Source organism: Pristiophorus japonicus, chromosome 1 (genome assembly GCF_044704955.1).
Source record: "Pristiophorus japonicus isolate sPriJap1 chromosome 1, sPriJap1.hap1, whole genome shotgun sequence".
Classification (NCBI taxonomy): domain Eukaryota; kingdom Metazoa; phylum Chordata; class Chondrichthyes; family Pristiophoridae; genus Pristiophorus; species Pristiophorus japonicus.
Window position 1 is genome coordinate 525,919,708 of NC_091977.1, and position 27,686 is coordinate 525,947,393.

Sequence of the window (27,686 nt, forward strand, 5' to 3'; positions counted from 1 at the left end):
CAATGTCCTAGGGGGAGTGTTTGCTAGTGCTGTTTGGGAGGAGTTAAACTAATGTGGCAGGGGGATGGGAACCAATGCAGGGAGACAGAGGGAAACAAAAAGGAGACAAAAGCAAAAGACAGAAAGGAGATGAGTAAAAGTGGAGGGCAGAGAAACCCAAGGCAAAAAACAAAAAGGGCCACTGAATGTAAAGGGGCTGCAGGAGGGGTCAAAACTAAAAATCATGGATTAAAAACTAGTATGAAAACACTCTACCTAAACGCACACAGCATTCGAAATAAAGTAAATGAGTTGACGGCACAAATCAATACAAATGGGTATGATTTGGTGGCCATTACAGAAACGTGGTTGGAGGGTGGCCAAGACTGGGAATTAAACATACAGGGGTATCTGACGATTCGGAAAGATAGACAAGAAGGGAAAGGAGGTGGGCTAGCTCTGTTAATAAAGGATGATATCAGGGCAGTTGTGAGAGATGATATTGGCTCTAATGAACAAAATGATGAATCATTGTGGGTGGAGATTAGAGATAGTAAGGGGAAAAAGTCACTGGTGGGCGTAGTTTATAGGCCCCCAAGTAATAACTTCACGGTGGGGCGGGCAATAATCAAGGAAATAATGGAGGCATGTGAAAAAGGAATGGCAGTAATCATGGGGGATTTTAACCTACATATTGATTGGTCAAATCAAATCGCACAGGGTAGCCTGGAGGAGGAATTCATAGAATGCATACGGGATTGTTTCTTAAAACAGTATGTTACAGAACCTACAAGGGAGCAAGCTATCTTAGATCTGGTCCTCTGTAATGAGACAGGAATAATAAACGATCTCCTCGTAAAAGATCCTCTCGGAATGAGTGATCACAGTATGGTTGAATTTGTAATACAGATTGAGGGTGAGGAAGCAGTGTCTCAAACGAGCATACTATGCTTAAACAAAGGGGACTACAGTGGGATGAGGGCAGAGTTGGCTAAAGTAGACTGGAAACACAGACTAAACGTTGGCACAATTGAGGAACAGTAGAGGACTTTTAAGGAGCTCTTTCAGAGTGCGCAACAAAAATATTTTCCAATGAAAAAGAAGGGCGGTAAGAAAAGGGATAACCAGCCGTGGATAACCAGGGAAATTAAGGAGAGTATCAAATTAAAAACCATGCGTATAAGGTGGCCAAGGTTAGTGGTTAAATAGAAGATTGGGAATATTTTAAACGACGGCAAAGAATGACTAACAAAGCAATAAAGAAAGGAAAGATAGATTACGAAGGTAAACTTGCGCAAAACATAAAAACGGATAGTAAAAGCTTTTACAGATATATAAAACGGAAAAGAGTGACAAAAGTAAATGTTGGTCCCTTAGAAGATGAGAAGGGGGATTTAATAATTGGAAATGTGGAAATGGCTGAGACCTTAAACAATTATTTTGCTTCGGTCTTCACAGTGGAAGACACAGAAACCATGCCAGAAATTGCTGGTCACAGGAATGTGGGAAGGGAGGACCTGGAGACAATCACCATCACTAGGGGGGTAGTGCTGGACAGGCTAATGGGACTCAAGGTAGACAAGTCCCCTGGTCCTGATGAAATGCATCCCAGGGTATTAAAAGAGATGGTGGAAGTTATAGCAGATGCATTCGTTATAATCTACCAAAATCCTCTGGGCTCTGGGGAGGTACCAGCGGATTGGAAAGCAGCTAATGTAATGCCTCTGTTTAAAAAAGGGGGCAGACAAAAGGCAGGTAACTATAGGCTGGTTAGTTTAACATCTGTCGTGGGGAAAATGCTTGAAACTATCATTAATGAAGAAATAGCGGGACATCTAGATAGGAATAGTGCAATCAAGCAGACGCAGCATGGATTCATGAAGGAGAAATCATGTTTAACGAATTTACTGGAATTCTTTGAGGATATAACGAGCATGGTGGATGGAGGTGTACCGATGGATGTGGTGTATTTAGATTTCCAAAAGGCATTCGATAAGGTGCCACACAAAAGGTTACTGCAGAAGATAGAGGTACGCGGAGTCAGAGGAAATGTATTAGCATAGATCGAGAATTGGCTGGTGAACAGAAAGCAGAGAGTCGGGATAAATGGGTCCTTTTCGGGTTGGAAATCGGTGGTTAGTGGTGTGCCACAGGGATCGGTGCTGGGACCACAACTGTTTACAATATACATAGATGACCTGGAAGAGGGGACAGAGTGTAGTGTAACAAAATTTGCAGATGACACAAAGATTAGTGGGAAAGCGGGTTGTGTAGAGGACACAGATAGGCTGCAAAGAGATTTAGATAGGTTAAGCGAATGGGCTAAGGTTTGGCAGATGGAATACAATGTTGGAAAGTGTGAGGTCATCCACCTTGGGAAAAAATACAGTAAAAGGGAATATTATTTGAATGGGAAGAAATTACAACATGCTGAGGTGCAGAGGGACTGGGGGTCCTTGTACATGAATCCCAAAAAGTTAGTTTGCAGGTGCAGCAGGTAATCAGGAAGGCGAATGGAATGTTGGCCTTCATTGCGAGAGGGATGGAGTACAAAAGCAGGGAGGTCCTGCTGCAACTTTATAGGGTATTGGTAAGGCCGCACCTGGAGTACTGCGTGCAGTTTTGGTCACCTTACTTAAGGAAGGATATACTGGCTTTGGAGAGGGTACAGAGACGATTCACTTGGCTGATTCCGGAGATGAGGGGGTTACCTTATGATGATAGATGGAATAGACTGGGTCTTTACTCGTTGGAGTTCAGAAGGATGAGGGGTGATCTTATAGAAACATTTAAAATAATGAAAGGGATAGACAAGATAGAGGCGGAGAGGTTGTTTCCACTGGTCGGGGAGACTAGAACTAGGGGGCACAACCTCAAAATACGGGGGAGCCAATTTAAAACCGAATTGAGAAGGAATTTCTTCTCCCAGAGGGTTGTGAATCTGTGGAATTCTCTGCCCAAGGAAGCAGTTGAGGCTAGCTCATTGAATGTATTCAAGTCACAGATGGATAGATTTTTAACCAATAAAGGAATTAAGGGTTACGGGGAGCGGGCGGGTAAGTGGAGCTGAGTCCACGGCCAGATCAGCCATGATCTTATTGAATGGCGGAGCAGGCTCGAGGGGCTAGATGGCCTACTCCTGTTCCTAATTCTTATGTTCTTATGTTCTTATGTTGGCCGGCACGGACACAATGGGCCGAATGGCCTCCTTCTGTGTCTTAATTTTTCGATGATTTTATGAGCTGTCCTTTCACTTTCTAACTCTAATATGACTTCACTACCAGGCTAGAGGGAAATGACTTGTAATGTTTGAATCCTTTCAGCAGTGGAAATTTAAAATCTAGCAAGCAGTGTTCCAGGATGCAGCCTCTGATGTAAGTGTAAGTTGCTGTAACATTATACTCCGTCCAACTTCAGCAATTTGGATAAATGATGACGGATCTACAATGGTCTCTTTACTTTTGACAACCCAGAAAGAAATAAGCAGAAATAAATATGCAAATCAGTCTGGTGATACTGCAGTTCATTTCCCCCCCCCCCCCCCTACAAAGCTTTAGTTGCTTTTGTAAGTCCATTTCTGAATGTAAAGTTTTGAAAGGAAACAACAGTGCAATTTGAAAAAGATATGGCCCTGAAATTTCGAGGAGGGCTTCCCACGGGTAAATCCTGAAAAAATAGAAATAAACTGCGCACTTACCTGGAGCTGCTGCGCACTTTGGGACTTCCGATTCACCCACTTCCGACTTCCGAGGCCTCCTCTCCCAATGATGTGCTGTACGTGCACATCGGCACGTCCGCAGGAGTCACGTGTGCCTGGACACCCAATCACAGGTAAGTATTTTCTCATTCATAGTCAGTTACGAATCTCCGATTACTATGAATGAGAAACCCCCCAAAATGCACAAACACTACACAAAACATTAAAAAACCACCTCACACAATAAACTAATGGAAATTAAAAATGTTACACATATTTTTTTAAATGAAAAAAATTCCCGATTTTAAAAAAAAAGTTAGGGTTAGGTTTAAAATTAAATTATCTGAGTGGGCAGGGTTTTAACATAAATGTGTTTGTTAAATTTTTATTTTAATCATGTTTTTTCTATGTTTTTAAACTCTTATGCCTGTAAAAGTAGGCTATAGGCCTGCTTTTTCAGGCGCAAGATTTTAAAGGACATTTGCCGTGCAAGATATTCGTACATATCGGAAATCTTGCCCTGCAAGTGTCCTCGCTCCCGGGATACGGAGGATCTGTTAAACCAGAAACTTGACAGATCGGAAATGTCGGTTTTCAGCGTATGCGCATTGTGTGCTGAAAACTGTATTTTCCGATGCCTTCCTGGGTCTGTAGAAACTTCGTACGGATCCGGAACTTTGGAATTTCAGGGCCAATGTACAATTTAGACGATGATAAGCTCAGAGGAGATGGTTACCTATCTCTAAAATGGAGTGCCTGTCACACATACAAATGTTAATGGATTATAACTAGATTGGAGGTTCACTTGCCAGTGTAGTGCTGAGGGAGTGCTGCACTGCCGGAGGTACTGTCCTTCGGATCAGACATTAAACCGAGGCCCTGTCGGCAATCTTAGGCCAATGAAGTGTAGTCACTGTTGTAATGTAGGAAACGCGGCAGCCAATTTGCGCACAGCAAGCTCCCACCAACAGCGAAATTCTAATTATCGGACAATCTGTTTTTAGTGAGAGATAAATATTGGCCAAGACACCAGGGATAACTTCCCTGCTCTTCTTCAAAATAGTGCCGCGGGATCTTTTACGTCCACCTGAGAAGGCAGACGGGGCCTCGATTTAACGCCTCAGTCAAAAGACGGCAGCTCCGACAGCGCAGCACTCCCTCAGCACTGCACTGGAGAGACGGCCTAGATTTTTGTGCTCAAGTCTCATGGAGTGGGATTTGAACCCTTGACCTTCTGACCCAGAGGCGAGGGTGCGAACCCTGAGCCATGGCTGACACAATAAGATTGCAATCAGGGCTCCATCCATAAGATGCTGGTGGTATATACTTCGATTCTGTATCATTGCTCTGGTGTAGACAGTGTCTCCAGCTCTGATTTATTGTGGGGGGGGAAAAATCTAAAACATCAGCAATTCTTTACTGACAACGAATATAATTTTCCCAAAGGAAAGCGAACAGCTTCCTTCAATCTGGGTGAGTGTGTTTTTTTAAGTCTTCCTTATATTTGATTGAATGTCTTTTTCCCTCCACTGTCGTTTTACTTATTGACAATCTTGCCCGTGTGTGAAGATGAGATACTCGCTGTATAAACATGTGACACAATCAAGAGATTTAGAAGACATAATCAACACAAAACCACAAGCCAAGTAGTAATTGGCGCTGGGATATGCTGGCTGAAGTTGATGCCTAACAGGAGGTGTGAGCAGAACCAGCTTTTTGAGAAAAATCTAAAAATAATGTCTCTTTGTTATTCACCATCAAATGTAAAAAGAAAGACTTGCATCTATACAGCGCCTCTCACGACCGCCCCGCGCCTCAAAGCGCTTAATAGCCAACGAAGTACTTTTTTGACGTGTAGTCACTGTTGTAACGTCGGAAACACGGCAGCCAATTTGCGCGCAGCAAGCTCCCACAAACAACAATGTGATAATGACCAAATAATCTGTTTTAGTGATGTTGATTGAAGGATAAATATTGCCCAGGACGCCAGGGGATAACGCCCCCTGCTCTTTTTCTAAATTGTGCCATGGGAGCTTTTACTTCCACTTGAGGGGGCAGACGGGGCCTCGGTTTAATGTCGCATCCGAAAGGCGGCACCTCCGACAGTGCAGCATTCCCTCAGCACTGCACTGGAGTGACAGCCTCGATTTTGAAACCACAACCTTTTGACTCAGAAGTGAGAGTACTACCCACTGAGCCACAGCTGACACTCTAAGATTTCTCTGTCCTATCAAATTTAAGATTATAGTATCATGTGACTAGTAAAGGTTCAGCAGATTTATTTGTGGGGAATGATGCAATTGTCACCCAGCCTCTTTCTTTCTTTCTTTCTTTCTTTCTCTCTCTCTTTCTCTCTTTCTTTTTATCTATCTATCTATCTATCTATCTATCTATCTATCTATCTATCTATCTATCTATCTATCACTCTGTCAGTCTAGCACTCTATCCAACTCCCCCAGTTTTCGGGAATGACATTTGGGGCCGATTGCCAGTTTGGATGGACTTTAGGCTAAGTATGGTCAGGCCATTTGTACCTCGAAATTGCTTCGGCCTCCCAGTGAGCACATCACAGATTGGCTTCCGCGTAGAACAGGCGTGGGCCAATGGTACAAAGGCCCTGACAAAATTGGCAGTAGGCAGATTGGGAATCATGATCGGAGTGGGGATTGGGATCGGGATCGGGGTGGGGATCGGAATCGGGGTGGGGATTGGGATTGGGATTGGGATCGGGGTGGGGATCGGGATCGGGGTGGGGATCAGGATTGGGATTGGGATCGAGGTGGGGATCGGGATGGGGGTGGGGATCGGGATGGGGGTGGGGATCGGAATCGGGGTGGGGATCGGGATCGGGGTGGGGATCGGAATCGGGGTGGGATTGGGATTGGGATCGGGGTGGGGAACGGGATCGGGATCGGGGTGGGGATCGGGATCGGGTAGCCCGATCGAGGGGAGGATGGCGATAAGTGGTTGGTCACCAATCTCCAGGCACTGCCGCCCCCATTACCGAGAGGTAGGGGAGGGGTACACCTCGATACTTCGGGGTGGGGGGGGATTGTGATCTGTTACTGAGCGGGTGGCCGAACGATGACAGAGACTTTCATCACCCGGGAGGATTTGTCGAGAAACATGTCCTGGTTAAAAAAACACGGCAATAAATAAATAAATAAATAAAACACAGAAGGAATTGTGGAGAAACGGAAAATAAATAATTCATCTTGGAACCTTATTTACTTGGTAGGTTGTCACTTCAGTGCAAACACCGTGAGTAACAAAGATAGATGTTCACAGCAGCACGGCAAACAAGCTGAAAATACTTCTGCCATTTAATTAAGTGATCCAGTATTAAAATGTCAGGACCTGATGGATGTGCCTGGTTGCTTAGTTTGCTTTGCATGCGCTTAATGAACTGACATTACGAGGAGTAGATGTCAAATTATTTTTTTTTTAAATCGTTTCCAGGAACTGGATTTCGAAAAGAGATCGAGCTACAGTCTGAAGATTGAAGTCACCAATAGGAACATTGACTCGCGCTTCCAGGCCCTGGGGCCCTTCGTTGACACGGCGACAGTCAAGCTCGTGGTGGAGGACGTGGACGAGGCTCCCGAGTTCAGCTCGCCGCGATACAAGATGGAGGTCGCGGAGGACGCGAAGCTCGGCACAGCCATCGGGACGGTTTCTGCGCATGACCCTGATACGGCAAACCATCCCGTCAGGTAGGTGTTCACCGGCCAGTACGCTCCGCGGAGTGCAACCGATGGTACGGCCAGCACAACGCCAGATTGCCTGCCGAAGGCCTGAATGGATGTTGACTCAAATTTTACAGGAGAATTTATGAACATAAGAAATAGGAGCAGGAGTCTGCCATTCGGCTCCTTGAGCCTGCTCCGCCATTCAATAAGATCAGGACTGATCTGACCTTGGCCTCAATTCCACTTCCCTGCCTGCTCCCCATAACCCTTGACTCCCTTATCGTTCAAAAAATTTGTCTATCTCCACCTTGAATATATTCAACGACCCAGCCTCCACAGCTCTCTGGGGTAGAGAATTCCAAAGATTCACAACCTTCTGAGAGAAGAAATTTCTCCTCATCTCCGTTTTAAATGGGCGGCCTCTTATTCTGAGACTATGGCCCTAGTTCTACATTCCCCCAGGAGGGGAAACATCCACTCTGCATCCACCTTATCGAGCCCGCTCAGAATCTTATATGCCTCTCATTCTTCTAAACGCCAATGAGTATAGGCCCAACCTACTCAACCTTTCTTGATAAGACAACCTCTTCATAAGAACATAAGAACATAAGAAATAGGAACAGGAGTAGGCCATAAGGCCCCTCGAGCCTGCTCTGCCATTTAATACGATCATGGCTGATCTGATCATGGACTCAGCTCCACTTCCCTGCCCGCTCCCCATAGCCCATTGCTCAAGAAACTGTCTATTTCTGTCTTAAATTTATTCAATGACCCAGCTTCCACAGATCTCTGAGGCAGCGAATTCCACAGATTCACAACCCTCTGAGAGAAGAAAATTCTCCTCCTCTCAGTTCTAAATGGGTAGCCCTTTATTCTAAGATCATGCCCCCTAGTTCTAGTCTCCCCCATCAGTGGAAACATCCTCTCTGCATCCACCTTGTCAAGCCCCCTCATAATCTTAAACGTTTCGATAAGATCACCTCTCATTCTTCTGAATTCGAATGAGTAAAGGTCCAACCTACTCAATCTTTCCTCATAAGTCAACCCCCTCATCCCTGGAATCAACCTAGTGAACCTTCTCTGAACTGCCTCCAAAGCAAGTATATCCTTTCGTAAATATGGAAAGCAAATCTGTACGCAGTATTCCAGGTGTGGCCTCACCAGTACCCTGTATAACTGTAGCAAGACTTTCCTGCTTTTATACTCCATTCCCTATTCAAGGGGATGGAGTATAAAAACAGGATTCAACTTCGTGAACTTTCTCTGAACCGCTTCCAATGCAAGTATATCCCTCCTTATCCTTATGTAAGGAAACCAAAACTGCATGCAGTACTCTAGGTGTGGTCTCACCAACGCCCTGTATAGTTGCACGACTTCCCGACTTTTATACTTCATCCCTCTGGCAATAAAAGAGGATCAATGTCTTTTGACTCTCATTTTACGTAAGAACATTAGAATTAGGAGCAGGAGTCGTCCATTCGGCCCCTTGAGCCTGGTCTACCTCTTCGACCTCAGCTCTACTTTCCTGCCCTATCTCCATATCCCTTGATTCCCCGAGAGTCCAAAAATCTACCGATCTCAGCCTTGAATATACTCAATGACTGAGCATCCATAGCTCTCTGAAGCAGAGAATTCCAGGAATCACAACCGTTTAGAGTGAAGAAATTCCTCCTCATCAGTGGCAATTCGAAAAGAAAGAAAGATATGGCACCCATCACAACTTTAGGATGTCCCAAAGTGCTTTAGAGCCATTGAAATACTGTTGCTATTGTAATATATGCAGCCAATTTGCGCACAGCAAGCTCCCAAAAACAGCAATAACCACCTACTGATCAGCCATGATCGTATTAAATGGCGGAGCAGGCTTGAGGGGCCATATGGCCTACTCCTGCTCCTAGTTCTTATGTTCTTATGTAATCATTTTGGTTGAGGGATAAATATACGGCAGGACACCAGTGGAGAACTCCCCTGCTCTTCTTTGAAATAGTGCCATGGGCTCTTTTATGTCCGACTGAGAGGGGAGACGGGGCCTCACTTGACATCTTATCTGAAAGACGGAACCTCAGGCAGAGAAGCACACCCTCAGCACTGCACTGGAGTGTCAGCCTAGGTTTCTGTGCTCGAGTGGGTGTTGAACGCACAACTTCTGACCCAGAAGCGAGGGTGCTGCCCACTGAGCCACACCTGAAACCTGATCATCAGCGGGTTGGCGCGAACGAGGTCCTAGGTGTCCTGTCCGTGCAGTAGCTCTCATACAATATCGTTGCAATGTGAACACTGCTGTTTGAGGCTAGTGTGCTCGAGCTGACAATTGGCAGTAGAAGGCCGTCTTGGCTGGTATCATAAACAGGTGGTATCACATTGGCTATTGAGTAGATTGGGTAGTTTGGGCCTCTACTCTTTGAAGTTTAGAAGAATGAGAGGTGATCTCATTGAAACATGTAAAATTCTGAGGGGGATTGACAGGGTAGACGCTGAGAGGTGGTTTCCCCTGGATGGAGAATCTCGAACTAGGGGACATAAGTCTCAGAATAAGGGGTCGGCCATTTAAGACTGAGATGAGGAGCAATTTCTTCTCTCAGAGGGTTGTGAATCTTTGGAATTCTCAGCCCCAGAGAGCTGTGGATGCTGAATCATTGAGTATATTCAAAGCTGAGATCGATAGATTTTTGGACTTTCAAGAATCAAGGTTTGTGGGAATCGGGCGGGAAAGTGTTGAGGTTGAAGATCAGCCATATTGAATGGCGGAGCGGGCTCGAGGGGCCGTATGGCCTACTCCTGCTCCTGCTCCTAATTCTTATGTTGGCTGCCCATTGTACTCCCGTTATACGCTCAGCCCTATGACTTCACTGCGGTAATGCTCAAAGCCAATTTCTATGGGCTAAACCTCCACTTTTTTTGCATTCTTAATGCCCCCTTAATTCCCATTTTACTGCTGAAATGACATATAATGCCCATATATCGTCCATTTAGCCACAAAATAGAAACTGACGGGCATTTTTAGGAAACTTATCACCGAGTGTTACTTTCCCAATGGGCTTAACGGCGGGAAAAAATATTATCGCCCGCCCACTTTTTTTGGGCGGAATCATCAGAATGGGCGAAATCAACGCCCATAATATCGGCCAGCGTTACTTTCCGCACTGATTTAATGTCGAGATTCAATAATACCGCCCACCCACTTTTTTTTGTCGTAAAGAGCATATTTACCCAAACTAGCGGCCATGAGATCGCCCAGCGTCAATTTCACCACCTCGCACATATATCGCCCACAATATCGCTCGCCCAAAAAAACAGCCACAAAAAGTGGAACAGTTCTGAACGAACGCCAGCGGTGTGGCTGGCATTTTTAAAATCCTACTCTTACATGAGAAGCTGATATCTGAACGATTTACCTGAAGGAGCGTTGATGTGAGTGACAACACTGACACACTGCTGTGTGTGTGCAGCTCAGACATCAATGGTGCCCATCACCTTGGTGCCAGTTAAAGTTTACGTTGATTGATGTTAACTTGTATTTAACCCTTTCATGTTAAGGAATCACCAGTGTGTAATGGTGCAGCGATCTGAGACAATGCGCAACAAGGTTATGTTCAATAACAATCATTTTACACCAACATTGGTCTGAAATCATAAGTATCACAGGCAGTAACACCCAACCCCCGCCCACATCCTGCTTTTTCCACCATTGACATAAATCACATGTTCAACATGTCCAGCAACACAGAATACAAAGGCAAAGCAGGAGCGTGGTCCCCAGCACCCATACATTGCAACAAATTGCATACACCCAGATGGAGATATAACACAGCCATCACCTGCGCACATGCACCTCACTTTCCTTTACCCCTTCCTTTCTTCTCCCCACCTTTATCCCTTCTCCTCCTCGCTCCATGGCGTCTGACCGAGGAGCTCCTCAGGCAGTGCCTCACTGGGGAGGATGAAGGCAGATGCGATGGTTGCATGGGTATGGGAGCGGGGGCTACTGATAGGGCAATATTCTCTGATGCAGAACAGGATCTTGGTCTTGCTCTCATCTGTCATTCGCAGTGGTGGTGCAGAACCGAGGAGTGGAGTGCTGCACTCGGGGACCACTGGGAGGCCTGTGGCAGCAGTGCTCCTGGCTATCGCATCCAGGGCCTCCGCCATCCACGGAATGTACTCAGTCATGGTGGCCAGCTGTCAGGATATACCCCCCCAAAGCTTCGATGAGCTGGTCACCAATGTCTACAGGCCTCCTGGACAACTGTACCATCTCTCCGCTATCATATGGCGCTCGTGGATCAGACCTGCCATGTCTACAGGAACTCTGCGGGGTCAGCATCGTCCTGGGGACAAATGGGGTGCCCTGTGGTGAGGTGCTTGGGGCTGATACCTACAGAGTGGAGGCGGGAATGACCGAAGGACCACGAGATGGACTTGGGGTGGAATGGCTTCTGGAGCGTGGCAATGCAGGTTCTTCGACGTCCGCGCTCTCATCCGTGGAGAACAGAGCCAGCGGATTGACGGGCGAGAATCGGAGCTCCTCAGCACCAGTTGTAGGATCATCCGCCGACTCCTGCCCCGTTCCCCCACCTTCTGGCCTCCGTGATCTTGCCTTGGGCCGCGCTGCTGGCTGAGCTGAAAAACACAAATGAGGTTATTAGACAAGAAGGATCACAAGGTGAGTCCAGCGCTACACACAGCATATGCATGACAAAAGCGCCACCGCTCTCAAAATAATCGCAGACATCACATTTCATGACCAGCAACACATTGTGCATCGCAATGATTTTCAATGGGCCAGCATTATTTCTATGACACTTTTAGAAATCATCTATCATATATGATTGTTCGGATATGAGTGGGTGTGGCATCTATTGACTTTACATCACGCAGTGGTGTAAGCTTTACTCACGTGGCATCACTTCAGGGTCTGCAGATGCGTCCATGACTGTCCGGAGGTGCTTCCCCACGAGTGCGAGCACTCGCTCCTCCGTCTCAGTGATGTCACTGGGGACTGGTGGCCCCACCCACCCGTTCGCCTCTGCACGGACCTAATCGTCGATAGCTTCTTCTGTAAAAGGTGACAGGACGACATGGCATGAGATCATTGCGTGGTATCATTGCTAGGTACTGTCACAGAGACTGATACAACACATAGCCGACAGATGTAATCATGATTATTATGAAAATTGTCATTCTTTACCTAAAGATGTACACTGTGACCGCATGCTTTCAGTAAAACATTCCCGGTAAAAGTGAAAGTCCTCACATCTGATGATAGTCATTCATGGCTGTTACAAATCAAATTATATAAATACATAAGTACATGTAAATCAATGTGATACTTACTCTTACGGATCCCACAAGGTCGTTCCATCGTTTGCGGCATTGGTTGCCCTCACGCACCTCGTTGGTCGCTGACGAGACCACCTCTGCTATCTCGGTCCATGTCCTCTGGTAGGCCTTCGGGGTGGTCTTCCCACACCCTCCCTGTGTCAAATCACCCCAACGTAACTTGACCTCCTGCAGGAGGGAGGCATTTGCCTCGTCCGAGAACCTCCTGTCTCTTTTGCGCCCTCCAATGTGCTCCTCTCCCACCTCACTGCTCTCTCCAGCGTCAGTCTCCACAGCATCTTGTGATGCCTCCTCCTCCATTATAGGCCAAATTCAGGCAAATGTGTGGCTCGTAACAGCTACCTTTTGTTTGCCTACTTGCTGTGAAGCTCTAAAGTCTCCCTCCTTCCTCCCAAAGCAGCCACACCACACCCAGCCACGCCTTCAGTCCCTCTGAGCTCCCTCTCTCTCTGTCTCCTCTTCTGCGCATGTCATGGTGACCCTTGACCTCCAGAATCGCGGGAATCAAGCGTTGCCATGCCGTTGCTAAGGACGGTCACACTTTACGGCAGAAGGTCAAAAAAATTTAACGCTACCGCTCATTTTATATCGCTCGCGGTAACGGCCATTTTCAAAAGTGGAGACTAGGTGCTTTGAGAATGGGCGAGAAGCCGGCGATTTGAAAACCCTTGTTGACCGCCCACGCCAGAAATATCGCCTGTTTTTGAGTGATAACCACAAAAGTGGAGGTTTCAGCCCTATATCCCTTCTTTCCCAATCTACAGAGCGGCGGGGGCGTGGGGGGAGGGAATAAAACATAAGCTTTGGGCTATTTTGAATCATTTTAACGTGGCATTGTGTTAAAACAGCTGAGGCAAAAGGTACAGCAACCGTTCGGTTTTAATTCTTGCTTTTCGCCGGCGGTGAGAGTTAAAATCCCGCCCGCCCCCTATTTTTGATACAGCGGTTCGAAGCATTTGAAACACAGTGCACGGAGCAATCTCACACACCCCACAGACAACACGTGCACCACTTGATATCCAGGAGTACTGGTAGGTCCCTGTTCAACGTGAACTCATCTGCTCTCACCATAGGAGGACCACTTCCTCACAGCTGCGACTAATTATACTGCTCGCTGGTGCCCCAGTTACACAGCCGCAGCGTTGCACAGTCCTTCCATTTGTGCCGAAATAAGAATGCGATTGCTGGTTACAAGAATAGACTGAGATGATCAGATACTCCATGGTACACGACTGTGAGCAGTGGGGGTGAGGGTGATGTTTTACATGTCATTACACAGGAAATACGCCACAGGAACAGGCCACTCGGCACAGCCAGTCCATGCCGGCGTTTATGCTCCACTCGAGCCTCCTCCAGCCTTTCCTCATCTAACACTATCAGCGTAACCCTCTGTTCCCTTCTCCCTCATATGCTTGTCTAGCCTCCCCTTAAATGCGTCCATACTATTCGCATCAACCGTTCCCTGTGGGAGCGAATTCCACATTCTCGGCACTCTTTGGGTAAAGAGGTTTCTTCTGAATTCCCTAATGAATTTCTTGGTGCTATATTATATTGATGGTCTCCAGTTATGCACTTCCCCACAAGTGGAAACACTCTCTATCCACTCTGTCAAAACCTTTCATAATTTTAAATACCTCTATTAGGTCACCTCTATCAGCCTTCTTTTTTCAAGAGAAAAGAGACCCAGCCTGTTCATCATTTCCTGATGTGTATACCCTCGCATTTCTGGTATCATCTTTGTAAATCTTCTCTGCACCCTCTCCAGTGCCTCTACATACTTTTTATAATAAAGCGACCAGAACTGTACGCAGTACTCTAAGTGTGGTCTAACCCAGGTTCGATACAGGTTTAGCATAACTTTGTCTACTTTTCAATTCTATGCTTCTCGAAAGAAATCCTAGTACTTGGTTTGCTTTTTTTATAACCTGTGTCGATACTTTTAGTGATTTGTGTATGTGTACTCCGAGATCCCTTTGTTCCTCTACCCCACCCAGACTCGCACCCTCCAAGTAATAAGCGACTTCCCTATTCTTCCTACCAAAATGTAATACCTCACATTTATCTGTGTTGAACTCCCTTTGCCAATTATATGCCCATTCTGCAAGTTTATTAATGTCCTCCTGTAATTTAAGTAGGGAGAACAGGTTGCATAGTGGAGATGACCAGATGGATCAATATTCTGATATTGATCGACAACCTGTGGGCATCAGGGAGTGTCTAGACAGAACTCCCGCTCAGGAGGTTCACTGAGTGTGGTAGCATCCCTGATAGTGGAGAGGTTCGTTCGGCTAAGAGGCTTTTTTTTCCAAAGTTCACACCTTCCAGGGATCAAATTCTACTGTTTCTATAAATGGAAACAATGCCCCACAAAAGCCTTGTGAACATAAGAACATAAGAAATAGGAGCAGGAGTAGGCCATTTGGCCTCTCAAGCCTGCTCCGCCATTTAATAAGATCATGGCTGATCATTCAGCTCCACTTCCCTGCCCGCTCCCCATAACCCTTTACTTCCTTATCGCTGAAAAATGTGTCTATCTCCGCCTTAAATATATTCAATGACCCAGCCTCCACAGCTCTCCGGGGCATAGAATTCCACAGATTTACAACCCTCTGAGAAAGAAATTCTTCCTCATCTCAGTTTTAAATGGGCGCCCCCTTATTCTGAGACTATGTCCCCTAGTTTCAGTTTCCCCTATCAGTGGAAATATCCTCTCTGCATCCATCTTGTCGAGCCCCCTCATTATCTTATATGTTTCGAAAAGATCATCTGTCATTCTTCTGAACTCCAATGTGTATAGACACAATCTGCTCTACCTATCTTCATAAGTCAACACCCTCATCTCCGGAATCAACCTAGTGAACCTTCTCTAAACAGCCTCCAATGCAAGTATATCCTTCCTTAAATACAGAAACCAAAACTGTGTGAACAGGGATGTTAGGGAGGGATATCCATATGACTGAGCTATATATCAACAACTTGCATTTATATAGCGCCTTTAACATAGTAAAAAGTCGCAAGGTGCTTCACAGGAGTATTATCAAACAAAATTTGACACCGAGCCACACAAGGAGATATTGGGGGAAAATTGCAGTCGGAGGCTTCCTGCGTACGAATGCCTCAGATCCGAAAAAAATCTACACGAGTACCTGCTGGTCCCGGAGGAACGTAGGATCCTGATTGGAAGCTTAGATTCACTGCTCAGCACATGGGGAGATGTCTTCCAGATCCATACCTACATGCTGGAGTCATGTGGGCCTGGTCCACCAATCACTATGCAGTATTCTCATTGATAATAATGGGAGCTCCAGTTGTCCGAGTTCCTATGACTATCAATGAGAATAACCCCCTAAAATACCAAAACACAGCATAATAAATAAATCAAACATCTCACATATTTAAAATTAATTGAAAGTAAAAATAATTAAATGCTTTAGAAAAAAAATTTTTTTGGAATTTTTTTTAATGTGTTTTAATAGGGTTAAAAATAAACGTACCTTAATGGACAGAGTTTTTAATCTTTAAATGAGTGTTTAAATTTAATTTTTGTATCTTTTAAAAGCTGGGTTACCAGGCATAAAAGTTTGAAGGGCATTCGATGGGCGGCATGAGTTGGGCACATAGCCCAATCTCTCCCATGCGGATGTCCTTCCCACAGGGATACGTAGGATCTGTACGGAGAAATCTCGACAGATCGGAAAAGCCGCACTTCGTACTTCGACTTGGTGAGGCCGGAATTTTCGGCCCATTAAGACAGGTGACCAAAAGCTTGGTCAAATTGGTAGGTTTTTAAGGAGTGTCTTAAGAGAGAAGAGAGAGGTAAAGAGGCGGAGACATTTAGGGAGGGAGTTTTAGAGCTTAGCAGAGCTCGAAGCAGCTGAAGGCACAGCCGCCAATGGTGGAGCGATTAAAATTGGGGATGCATAAGAACCCAGAACAGGAGGAGTGCAGAGGTTTTAGATCAACACTGGTAGGCAACGGGGTTTGAATTAGCTTCTTTGAATGAACTGAAATGATTGAGGAATATAAAGCTAACTGTCATCTCAATACAACCAGCACTGTCTTCTAGTGAGCACTGTTGCAAAACTGTAACAGAAACGTGGCTTGTGAATGGCGTAGGGTTACATAAGAACATAAGAAATAGGAGCAGGAGTAGGCCACCTGGCCCCTCGAACCTGCTCCGCCATTCAATAGATCCTGGCTGATCTGATCATGGACTCAGTTCCACTTCCCTGCCCGCTCCCCATAACCCTTTACTCCCTTATCGCTCAAAAATCTGTCTATCTCCACCTTAAATATATTCAATAATCCAGCCTCCACAGTTCTCTGGGGCAGAGAATTCCATAGATTTACAACCTTCTGAGAGAAGAAATTTCTCCTCATCTGTTTTAAATTATTTTATGTCCCCTAGTTTTAGTCTCCCCTATCAGTGGAAACATCCTCTCTGCATCCACCTTGTCAAGCCCCCTCATTACCTTATATGTTTCTATAAGATCACTTCTCATTCTTCTGAACTCCAATGAGTATAGGCCCAACCTACTCAACCTTTCCTCATAACTCAACCCCATCATCTCCGGAATCAACCTAGTGAACCTTCTCTGAACAGCCTCCAATGCAAGTATATCCTTCCTTAAATACGGAAACCAAAACTGTACGTAGTACTCCAGGTGTGGCCTCACCAATACCTTGTACAGATGTAGCAGGACTGCTATGCTTCTCTGTGAGCATTACGCTGCCGATGCTGCCACCTTGGGGAAGGTCCTGAGATGGGCCTCTGGAACACTCACTTTGCTTCAGGCCAGAGCTCACTTGCAATATCCATAGGACTTCAATTGCAATTGTGAGGGCAAATGGGCAGTGTGTACCACACGTGTTCTGTCCATTTGCTCGCTCAGTGGGCGGCCTAACCTTAAAGTGACCACCTCAGGCCGTTCAGAAAATGGCCCGTCAATGCACTGTAGGTCAGTCAGCACCTACGAGAGGGCAGACATGTTGAAAACAGAAAGATCCACACCTTGGGTCACCAAGGCACCAGGTTTGTCTTAGAGTCTCCAGGGTTTGATGGCACTTTGACCTACAGTCAAGATTCAATTGGGCAGCAAAGGGTTTGCGTCTTTTCCAATTGGTGTAGGAAGGCCAAGTGCCTGGAGGATGGACCAATGGCAGGAGTGTGGGGGTGGGACAGTCTGAGGCGCGAGGTCATGTGATGTAACCTCCAGACATACTCCCAACCAGAGTTGGCGACCCGATCTGCACCCGAAACCCTAACCTGCCCGTCCCCTCCGCAGATTCTGACCCATGCTTTCCAGCATGTTGTGTTTTTGCGGCCAACACTGGTAGACAGCGGGTTTGAATCAGCTTCTTTGGATGAACTGAAACAATTGAGGAACGTAACACTAACTGGTGTTTTAAATTTTTCATTCCAGATATTCTATAGATCGCAACACAGATCTGGAACGATATTTTAACATTGACGCTTATTCTGGAGTCATTACAATCGCTAAATCGCTGGACAGAGAGACAAGTGCCCAGCACAACATTACTGTTTTAGCAATGGAGAGCCGTAAGTGATTGCCATTGGAAATTCTTTCAATAAAGAAAGACTTGCATTTATATAGCACCTTTCACAACCTCAGGACATCCAAAGTGCTTTACAGTCAATGAAGTAATTTTGACGTGAACTTGATGTTGTAATGTAGAAATCAGGGCAGCCAATTTACGCACGGCAAGCTTCCACCAACAGCAGTGAAATAAATGAAATTAAAAAAGTGCTGAAAATACTCAGCAGGTCAGGCAGCATCTGTGGAGAGAGAATCAGAGTTAACGCTTCGGGTCGATGACCTTTTGTGAGAACTGGAAAAAGTTAGAGATGTAACAAGTTTTGAGCAAGTGAAGGAGCAGGGAAAGTGGGGAGGGGAGGAAAGAACAAAAGGGAAGGTCTGTGATAGGGTGGAAGGCAGGAGAGATTCGAGAGACAAAAGGGCTGATGCTGCGAGGCAAAAGGAGATGGTAATGGGACAAGTAAAGGAACAAAAGATGGTCTAGAGGAGGTGTTAATGGGAATGGCAGAATTATCAACAGCTGCCATTCGAAAAAATAGGGACAGCAGTTATCATCTGAAACTGTTGTACTCGATGTTGAGTCCGGAAGGCTGTAAAGTGCCTAAATGAAAGATGAAGTGCTGTTCCCTCGAGCTTACATTGAGCTTCATTGGAAGAGTGTTGGAGGCCGAGGACAGAGGGGTCAGAGTGGGAGTGGATAAGGGTCTAAGGATAAGGGGTAAGCCATTTAGGACCGAGATGAGGAGAAACTTCTTCACCCAGAGAGTGGTGAACCTGTGGAATTCTCTACCACAGAAAGTTGTTAAGGCCAATTCACTAAATATATTCAAAAAGAAGTTAGGTGTAGTCCTTACTACTAGGGGGATCAAGGGATATGGCGAGAAAGCAAGAATGTGGTACTGAAGTTGTATGTTCAGCCATGAACTCATTGAATGGCAGTGCAGGATTGAAGGGCCGAATGGCCTACTCCTATTTTCTATGTTTCTATGTTAAGGATTAAAGTGACAGGCGACCAGAAGCTCAGGATCACGCTTACGGACTGAACGGCGGTGTTCCGCAAAGCGATCACCCAATCTACGTTTGGTCTCCCCAGTTTAGAGGAGACCACATCGTGAGCAGCGAATACAGTTTACTAAATTGAAAGAAGTACAAGTAAATTGCTGTTTCACCTGGACATAGTGTTTGGGGCCCTGGACAGTGGGAAGGGAGGAGGTAAAAGGGCAGGTGTTGGATCTCCTGCGCTTTCACAGAAAGGTGCCGTGGGAGGGGGAGGGAGTGTTGAGGGCGATTGAGGAATGGACCAGAGTGGTCACAGAGGGAACAGTCGCTTCGGAATGCTGAAAGGGGAGGGGAGGGGAGGGTGTTTGGTGGTGGGATCACACTGGATGTGAATTGGTGGAGGATGATCCATTGAATGTGGTGGCTGGAGAAAGGTGAGGACACGGGGAACCCTAACATGGTTCTGGGACGGAGTGGAGGGAGGGGGGTCAAAGGGTGAGTGTAGAAGTGCGGGAAATGGAATGGATGTGGTCACGGGCCCTGTCAACCATGGTAGAGGAGAGGGACGGCAGAGGGGAATCCTGGGTTGAGGAAAAAGGAAGACATATCGGAAGCATTAGTATGGAAGGTGGCAGAACAGATGCAACAGAGACAGATAAACTGGGAGAATGGAATAGAGTCCTTACAAGATGCGGGGTTGGAGGAAGTATCGTCAATGTAGCTGTGGGAGTTAGTGGGTTTATAGTGCATGTTGGTCAATAGCCTGGTGAATTAAATGACCAGGTCATCTATTTTCGTGATGTAGGTTGAGGGATAAATATTGTCCAGGACACCAGGAATAACTCCCCTGCTCTTCTATGAAATTATACCGTGGGATCTTTTATGTCCACCTGAAAGGGCAGACGGGGCCTCGGTTTAATGCCTCATCTGAAAGACGGCACCTCCAACAATGCAGCATTTTCCCCCCTATTACATTGGGAGTGTCAGCCTAGATTTTGTGCTGAGGTGGAAATTGAACTCACTGACAATTTGCCAGTTCATTAATGCAAATGGCTTGCTGTACTTGCTGTAATGAACTGTAAAGACAAGTTTATGTTTTGAGACGAATAATGCAATATAAAATACAAAATGTTGTCAATAAATCAATTGAGAAAAGAAACTGATGATTCTATTAAGTATAGCTTCTGCACACACACTTAATGAAAGGTTTGGTGTTATTGTGATTGGTATTGTTGTTGAAGCAGGTTCCATCCATTTGATGGATATAGAGTACTCAAACAATGTTAGAGTCCAAAGAGTGACAGGAACGAGATAGGAACCAAGTCGGGTGCCATTTTTATTTTCCTGTCCTGAAATGTTGGCAATGCAGGAATTCTGCACGGCACCATGAGCCCAGCCCATTTTCCTGGTGGTCATTATATATACATGGCAGGATCCAGGTGGGATTCCCACCAGTTGTTCAGCATTGGCACTAGGGAGGAACTTAACACAATCACAATCACGAAGGAAGTAGTCTCAGTAAGATAATGGGACTAAAGGCCCCTGGACCTGATGGCTTGCATCCTCGGGTCTTAAGAGAAGTAGCGGCAGGGATTGTGGTTATAATTTACTAAAAATTTCCTATATTCTGGGGAGGTCCCAGCAGATTGGAAAACTGCAAATGTAACGCCCCTATTTAAAAAAGGAGACAGACAAAGAGCAGAAAACTATAGACAAGTTAGCCTAACATCTGTGGTTGGGAAAATGTTGGAGTCCATTATTAAAGAAGCAGTAGCAGGACATTTGGAAAAGCAAAATTCGGCCAGGCAGAATCAGCATGGATTTATGAAGCGGAAGTCATGTTTGACAAATTTGCTGGAGTTCTTTGAGGATGCAACGGACAGGGTGGATAAAGGGGAACCAGTGGATGTGGTGTATTTGGACTTCCAGAAGGCCTTTGACAAGGTGCCACGTAAAAGGTTACTGCACAAGATAAATGTTCACGGGGTTGGGGGTAATGTATTAGCATGGATAGAGAATTGGCTAACTAACAGAAAACAGAGAGTTAGGATAAATGGTTCATTCTCTGGTTGGCAACCAGTAACTAGTGGGGTGCCACAGGGATCAGTGCTGGGACCCCAACTATTTACAATCTATATTAACGACTTGGAAGAATGGGCTGAGTTTAATGTAGCCAAGTTTGCTGATGATACAAAGATGGGAGGAAAAGCAATGTGTGAGGAGGACACAAAAATCTGCAAAAAGACATTGACAGGCTAAGTGAGTGGGCAAAAATTTGGCAGATGCAGTATAATGCCGGAAAGAGTGAGGTCATGCAATTTGGCAGAAAAAATTGAACAGCAAGTTATTATTTAAATGGAGAAAGATTGCAAAGTGCCGCAGTACAGAGGTACTTATGCATGAAACACAAATGGAAAGTATGCAGGTACAGCAAGTGATCAGGAAGGCCAATGGTATCTTGGCCTTTACTGCAAAGGGGATGGAGTATAAAAGCAGGGAAGTCTTGCTACAACTGTACAGGGTATTGGTGAGGCCACACCTGGAATACTGCGTGCAGTTTTGATTTCCATATTTACGAAAGGATATACTTGCTATGGAGGCAGTTCAGAGAAGGTTCACTAGGTTGATTCCGGGGATGAGAGGGTTGACTTATAGGTTGGGCCTCTACTCATTGGAATTCAGAAAAATGAGAGGTGGTCTTATCAAAACGTATAAAATTATGAGGGGGCTTGACAAGGTGGATGCAGAGAGGATGTTTCCACTGATGGGGGAGACTAGAACTAGAGGGCATGATCTTAGAATAAGGGGCCGCCCATTTAAAATAGAGATGAGGAGGAATTTCTTCTCTCAGGTGGTTGTAAATCTGTGAAATTCTCTGCCTCAGAGAGCTGTGGAAGCTGGGACATTGAACAAATTTAAGACAGAAATAGACAGTTTCTTAAATGATAATGGGATTAAGGCGTTATGGGGAGCGGGCGGGGAAGTGGAGCTGAGTCCATGATCAGATCAGCCATGATCTTATTGAATGGCGGAGCAGGCTAGAGGGGTCATATGGCCTTCTCCTGTTCATATTTCTTATGTTCTTATGTTCTTATAGGGTACGGTAGTGTAATGAATGTACCTGTTGATGTTGATGATGGATCGGATTAGGCGGTGGTCCATCCAGCAGTCGTCAGCTCCTGTCATGGTGCGGGTGATGCGCACATCCTTGCGATCCCTGGCTCGGACGATGACATAGTCGATCAGGTGCCAGTGTTTGGAGCGAGGGTGTTGCCACGATGCCTTGTATTTGTCCCTCTGGCGCAGCAAGGTGTTAGTGATGACAAGGTCGTGCTCTAGACATTTTGTCAGGAGCAGGATACCGCTGGAATTGGCTTTCCCTACCCCCCCTCTCTGCCGATCACGCCTCCTCAGAGGGCTGTGTCCTTGCGGACCCTGGCATTTAAGTCGCCGAGGAGGACCAGTTTATCGTCCGTAGGGACGCAGGACAGGGATTTTTCGAGGCTGGAGTAAAAACCCTCTTTAGTCTCATCTGTTGCGTTGAGTGTTGGGGCATACGCACTGATGACTGTGGCGCACTAGTTCCGGAGCACCTGGGAATCCCTGGCCAAAGTTGGCCTCAGTGGAGGAAGTGCATTTGGGAGGGCACTGACCACCTTGAGTTTCATTGCCGAGAGCATGCAGAAACCAAGTGCAGGCAGCGGAAGGAGCGTGTGGCAAACCAGTCCCACCCACCCTTTCCCTCAACGACTATCTGTCCCACCTGTGACAGAGACTATAATTCCCGTATTGGACTGTTCAGTCACCTAAGAGCTCACTTTCAGAGTGGAAGCAAGTCTTCCTCAATTTTGAGGGACTGCGTATGATGATGATGATGATGTATGCACCTGTGAGTATGCTCACAAGTTTTGCATTGAGAGCGGTTTAGCCAGTCACATGATGTTCACAAGACTCAATAAAACCCCAGTCAGTTGGGTCTAGGTCATCCATGATGAGGTATGCAGTTGTGAGCCTACTGGATGAACCGGTAATGTGTAGTGTGATTGTTAACATAGAAACATAGAAAATAGGTGCAGGAGTAGGCCATTCGGCCCTTCGATCCTGCACCGCCATTCAATGAGTTCATGGCTGAACATGAAACTTCAGTACCCCATTCCTGCTTTCTCGCCATACCCCTTGATCCTCCTAGTAGTAAGGACTACATCTAACTCCTTTTTGAATATATTTAGTGAATTGGCCTCAACTACTTTCTGTGGTAGAGAATTCCACAGGTTCACCACTCTCTGGGTGAAGAAGTTTCTCCTCATCTCGGTCCTAAATGGCTTACCCCTTATCCTTAGACTGTGACCCCTGGTTCTGGACTTCCCCAACATTGGGAACAGTCTTCCTGCATCTAACCTGTCTAAACCCGTCAGAATTTTAAACGTTTCTATGAGATCCCCTCTCATTCTTCTGAACTCCAGTAAATACAAGCCCAGTTGATTCACCTTTCTTGATATGTCAGTCCCACCATCCCAAGAATCAGTCTGGTGAACCTTCGCTACACTCCCTCAATAGCAAGCATGTCCTTCCTCAAGTTAATAGACCAAAACTGTACACAATACTCCAGGTGTGGCCTAACCAAGGCCATGTACAACTGTAGTAATACCTCCTTGCCCCTGTACTCAAATCCCCTCGCTATGAAGGCCAACATGCCATTTGCTTTCTTAACCGCCTGCTGTCCTTGCATGCCAACCTTCAATGACTGATGTTCCATGACACCCAGGTCTCGTTGCACCTCCCCTTTTCCTAATCTGTCACCATTCAGATAATAGTCTGTCTCTCTGTTTTTACCACCAAAGTGGATAACCTCACATTTATCCACATTATACTTCATCTGCCATGCATTTGCCCACTCACTTAACCTATCCAAGTCACTCTGCAGCCTCATAGCATCGTCCTCGCAGCTCACACTGCCACCCAACTTAGTGTCATCCGCAAATTTGGAGATACTACATTTAATCCCCTCGTCTAAATCATTAATGTACAATGTAAACAGCTGAGGCCCCAGCACAGAATCTTGCGGTACCCCACTAGTCACTGCCTGCCATTCTGAAAAGTACCCATTTACTCCTACTCTTTGCTTCCTGTCTGCCAACCAGTTCTCAATCCACGTCAGCACACTACCCCCAATCCCATGTGCTTTAACTTTGCACATTAATCTCTTGTGTGGGACCTTGTCGAAAGCCTTCTGAAAGTCCAAATACACCACATCAACTGGTTCTCCCTTGTCCACTCCACAGGAAGCATCCTCAAAAAATTCCAGAAGATTTGTCAAGCATGATTTCCCTTTCACAAATCCATGCTGACTTGGACCTATCATGTCAGCTCTTTCCAAATGCGCTGCTATGACATCCTTAATAATTGATTCATCATTTTACCCACTACCGATGTCAGGCTGACCGGTCTATAATTCCCTGTTTTCTCTCTCCCTCCTTTTTTAAAAAGTGGTGTTACATTGACTACCCTGCACTCCATAGGAACTGATCCAGAGTCTATGGAATGTTGGAAAATGACTGTCCGCTATTTCCAAGGCCACCTCCTTAAGTACTCTGGGATGCAGTCCATCAGGCCCTGGGGATTTATCGGCCTTCAATCCCATTAAATCTTTGTTAATAAACCAACTAGTTCTTAATAACAATGTGTTGCTATGAATTTTTAAGGAAAGACCCCATGAAGCAAATAGATTACACGTAGCATAGTGGTTATGTTACTGGACGAGTAATCCAGAGACCTAAACTAATGATTCGGAGACATGAGTTCAGATCGCCCCACGGCAGCTGGGGAATTTAAATTCAGTTAATTTAATAAATCTGGAATTTTAAAAAAGCTAGTATCATTGATGGTGACCATGAAGCTACTGGATTGTCGTAAAAACCCATCTGGTTCACTAATGTCCTTCAGGGAGGGAAATCTTCCGCCCTTACCCGGTCTGGCCTACATGTGACTCCAGACCCACAGCAATGTGTTTGACTCTTAACTGCCCTCTGAAACGGCCGAGCAGGCAACTCAATAACTGCTATGAAAACTATAATCCTCACGGACTGCAGCGGTTCAAGAAGGCGGCTCACAACCACCTTCTCCACGGCAATTAGATACGGGCTATAAATGCCGGCCATGCCAGCGACGATGCCCACATCCCATGAATGAATTTTTTTAAAAGGCCAACTTAAAGAGACGGAAAAAACTTTACCAAACGGTTTGGCTGAGACTAAGGCCTTCAGCAGGTGACAGTTTGGGCCCAAATGGAGGGAGCGGAGGCTAATACTGGGCTCCCACTCTCTCCACCCAGGGTCTTTGATACCTTTTGTTTCTTTAGACCCAGGACGACCCAGTGAGTGGTTCAAATGTGGAGCTCGCTACTGCGGCGAAAAGCGTAGATGCACTTGAGGGAAGCTAGATAAATGCACGAGGGGAGAATGGAATAAAAGGATACGCAGATAGGGTGAGATGAAGAGTGTCGGGAGGAGGCTCATGTGACGCATAAACACCGGTGTGGACCAGTTGGGCCGAATGGTCTGTTTCTGTGCTGTATATTCCACGTAATTTTACTTTGTGAAAATGATGGAGCATGGGATGTTGCCATAACATTACAGCCGACCAATTGGAAATTGAGGTGGTTGCTAAGGTTCCAGCAGTGTGGAATTCCCATCCACTTTAATGAGTGGCATTCCACAAGGATAAGTGCTGGAGCCTCAGCTATTTACAATCTATATTGATGACCTCGATGAAAGGACCGAATGTAATGTATCCAAGTTTGCTGATGATACAACACTAGGTGGGACAGTTTGTGTGTGTGTACTTGGCCTAAGCAGCAGAGCCTGGTCTCCAATCATCTTAGATCCCCTTGCCATTGGACCAAGACCTCGCTCTGTCAAGCCCGTGTGTTAGCTGATGTGCAATGGCCATCCCACGATAAAAGAATGCACGCACAGGCATCTTCCACCCTTTGAAATGAAGTTCAGGACCTGGACTGTCAGGATCCTCATGGACAACCCCAACAGCGACAGACCGGAACGCCGTAACCACCGTCTACCCCATCTGTGACAGAGAATGTAGATCCCGCATTGGACTCATCAGTCACCTGAGAACTCATATTACTGTGGAAGCAAGTCATCCTCGACTCCAAGGGACTGCCTAAGAAGGAGAAGAAGGTGGGACAGTAAGCTGTGAGGAGAACACAAAGCATCTGCAAAGGGATATAGATAGAAAAAGTGAGTGGGCAGTAAGGTGGCAGATGGATTTTAAGGTAGGGAAGTGTGAGGTTATTCACATTTGGTAGGAAAAACAGAAAAACAGAATATTTTTTAAATAGTGAGAAACTTTTAAATGTTGGTGTTCAGAGAGATTTGGGTGCCCTTGTGCAAGAAACACAGAAAGCCAGCATGCAGGTACAACAAGTAATAAGGAAGTCAAATGGCTTGTTATCCTTTATTGCAAGGGGGTTGGAGTATAAGAGTAAGGAAGTTTCGCTATAATTGTACAGGGCTTTGGTGAGACCACACCTGGAGAACTGTGTACTGTTTTGGTCTCCTTTTCTAAGGAAGGGTGTATTTGCCTTGGAGGTGGTACAACAAAGGTTCATTAGATTGATTCCTGGGATGAAAGGGCGGTCTTATGATGAGAGATTGTACAGAATGGGCCTGTACTCTGTGGAGTTTAGAAGAATGAGAGGTTGAAACATACAAGATTCTGAGGGGGATTGACAGGGTAGATGTTGAGAGGTTGTTTCCCCTGGTTGGAGAGTCTAGAACTAGGGACCACAGTCTCAGGATCAGGGATAGGCCATTTAAGACTGAGATGAGAAGCAATTTCTTCACTCAGAGGGTTGTGAATCTTTGGAATTCTCTGTCCCAGAGGACTGTGGATATATTCAAGGCTGAGATCGATAGATTTTTGAGAGATGGGGAATCAAGGGATATGGGTATTTTCGGGAAAGTGGAGTTGAGGTCTGTGATATATTCACAGAACACAACTCACACAGCTCCTAACATGGCAGGCAGCTCTCTCGGAAGCCTTCGGAATCTGCCTGGTTCTGTTTATTATCAACACTGCAGTTGCAGTACACAATACGTCCACATCCACAGTGTGGAGCTACAAACATTACAAGCTTACAGACATTACACTCCTCCCTCCTTAATGAAGAAGTTATTATAACAAACATCATACATAATTTTCATGTTTATACGTAACACAGGATATAAACTTATTTTTTTCATATTTACAAATTTAACTTTACCACTTGTTTTCTGTTTCGAAGAGAATACCTTCACTCTCGAGCACAACCTTCCAAACATGGTGTCGAATCTAAACTCATTCGAGGCTCATCCTGAGGAACATTCTCCTCCACAGAATTTCCTTGATTTTCATTTGAACTCACTCTAA

General features: G+C 45.7%; 1 protein-coding gene across 1 annotated transcript in view; it reads left to right on the plus strand.

Moving 5' to 3' along the window:
- LOC139260600 (cadherin-7-like) overlaps positions 1 to 27,686 on the plus strand; it is a 167,952-nt gene that overhangs the window by 91,096 nt on the left and 49,170 nt on the right. The window contains exons 6-7 of the mRNA XM_070877024.1: positions 7,136 to 7,389; positions 18,129 to 18,265. Of these exons, the coding sequence (XP_070733125.1) occupies positions 7,136 to 7,389; positions 18,129 to 18,265 (391 nt within the window). The remainder of the gene's footprint in view (positions 1 to 7,135; positions 7,390 to 18,128; positions 18,266 to 27,686) is intronic.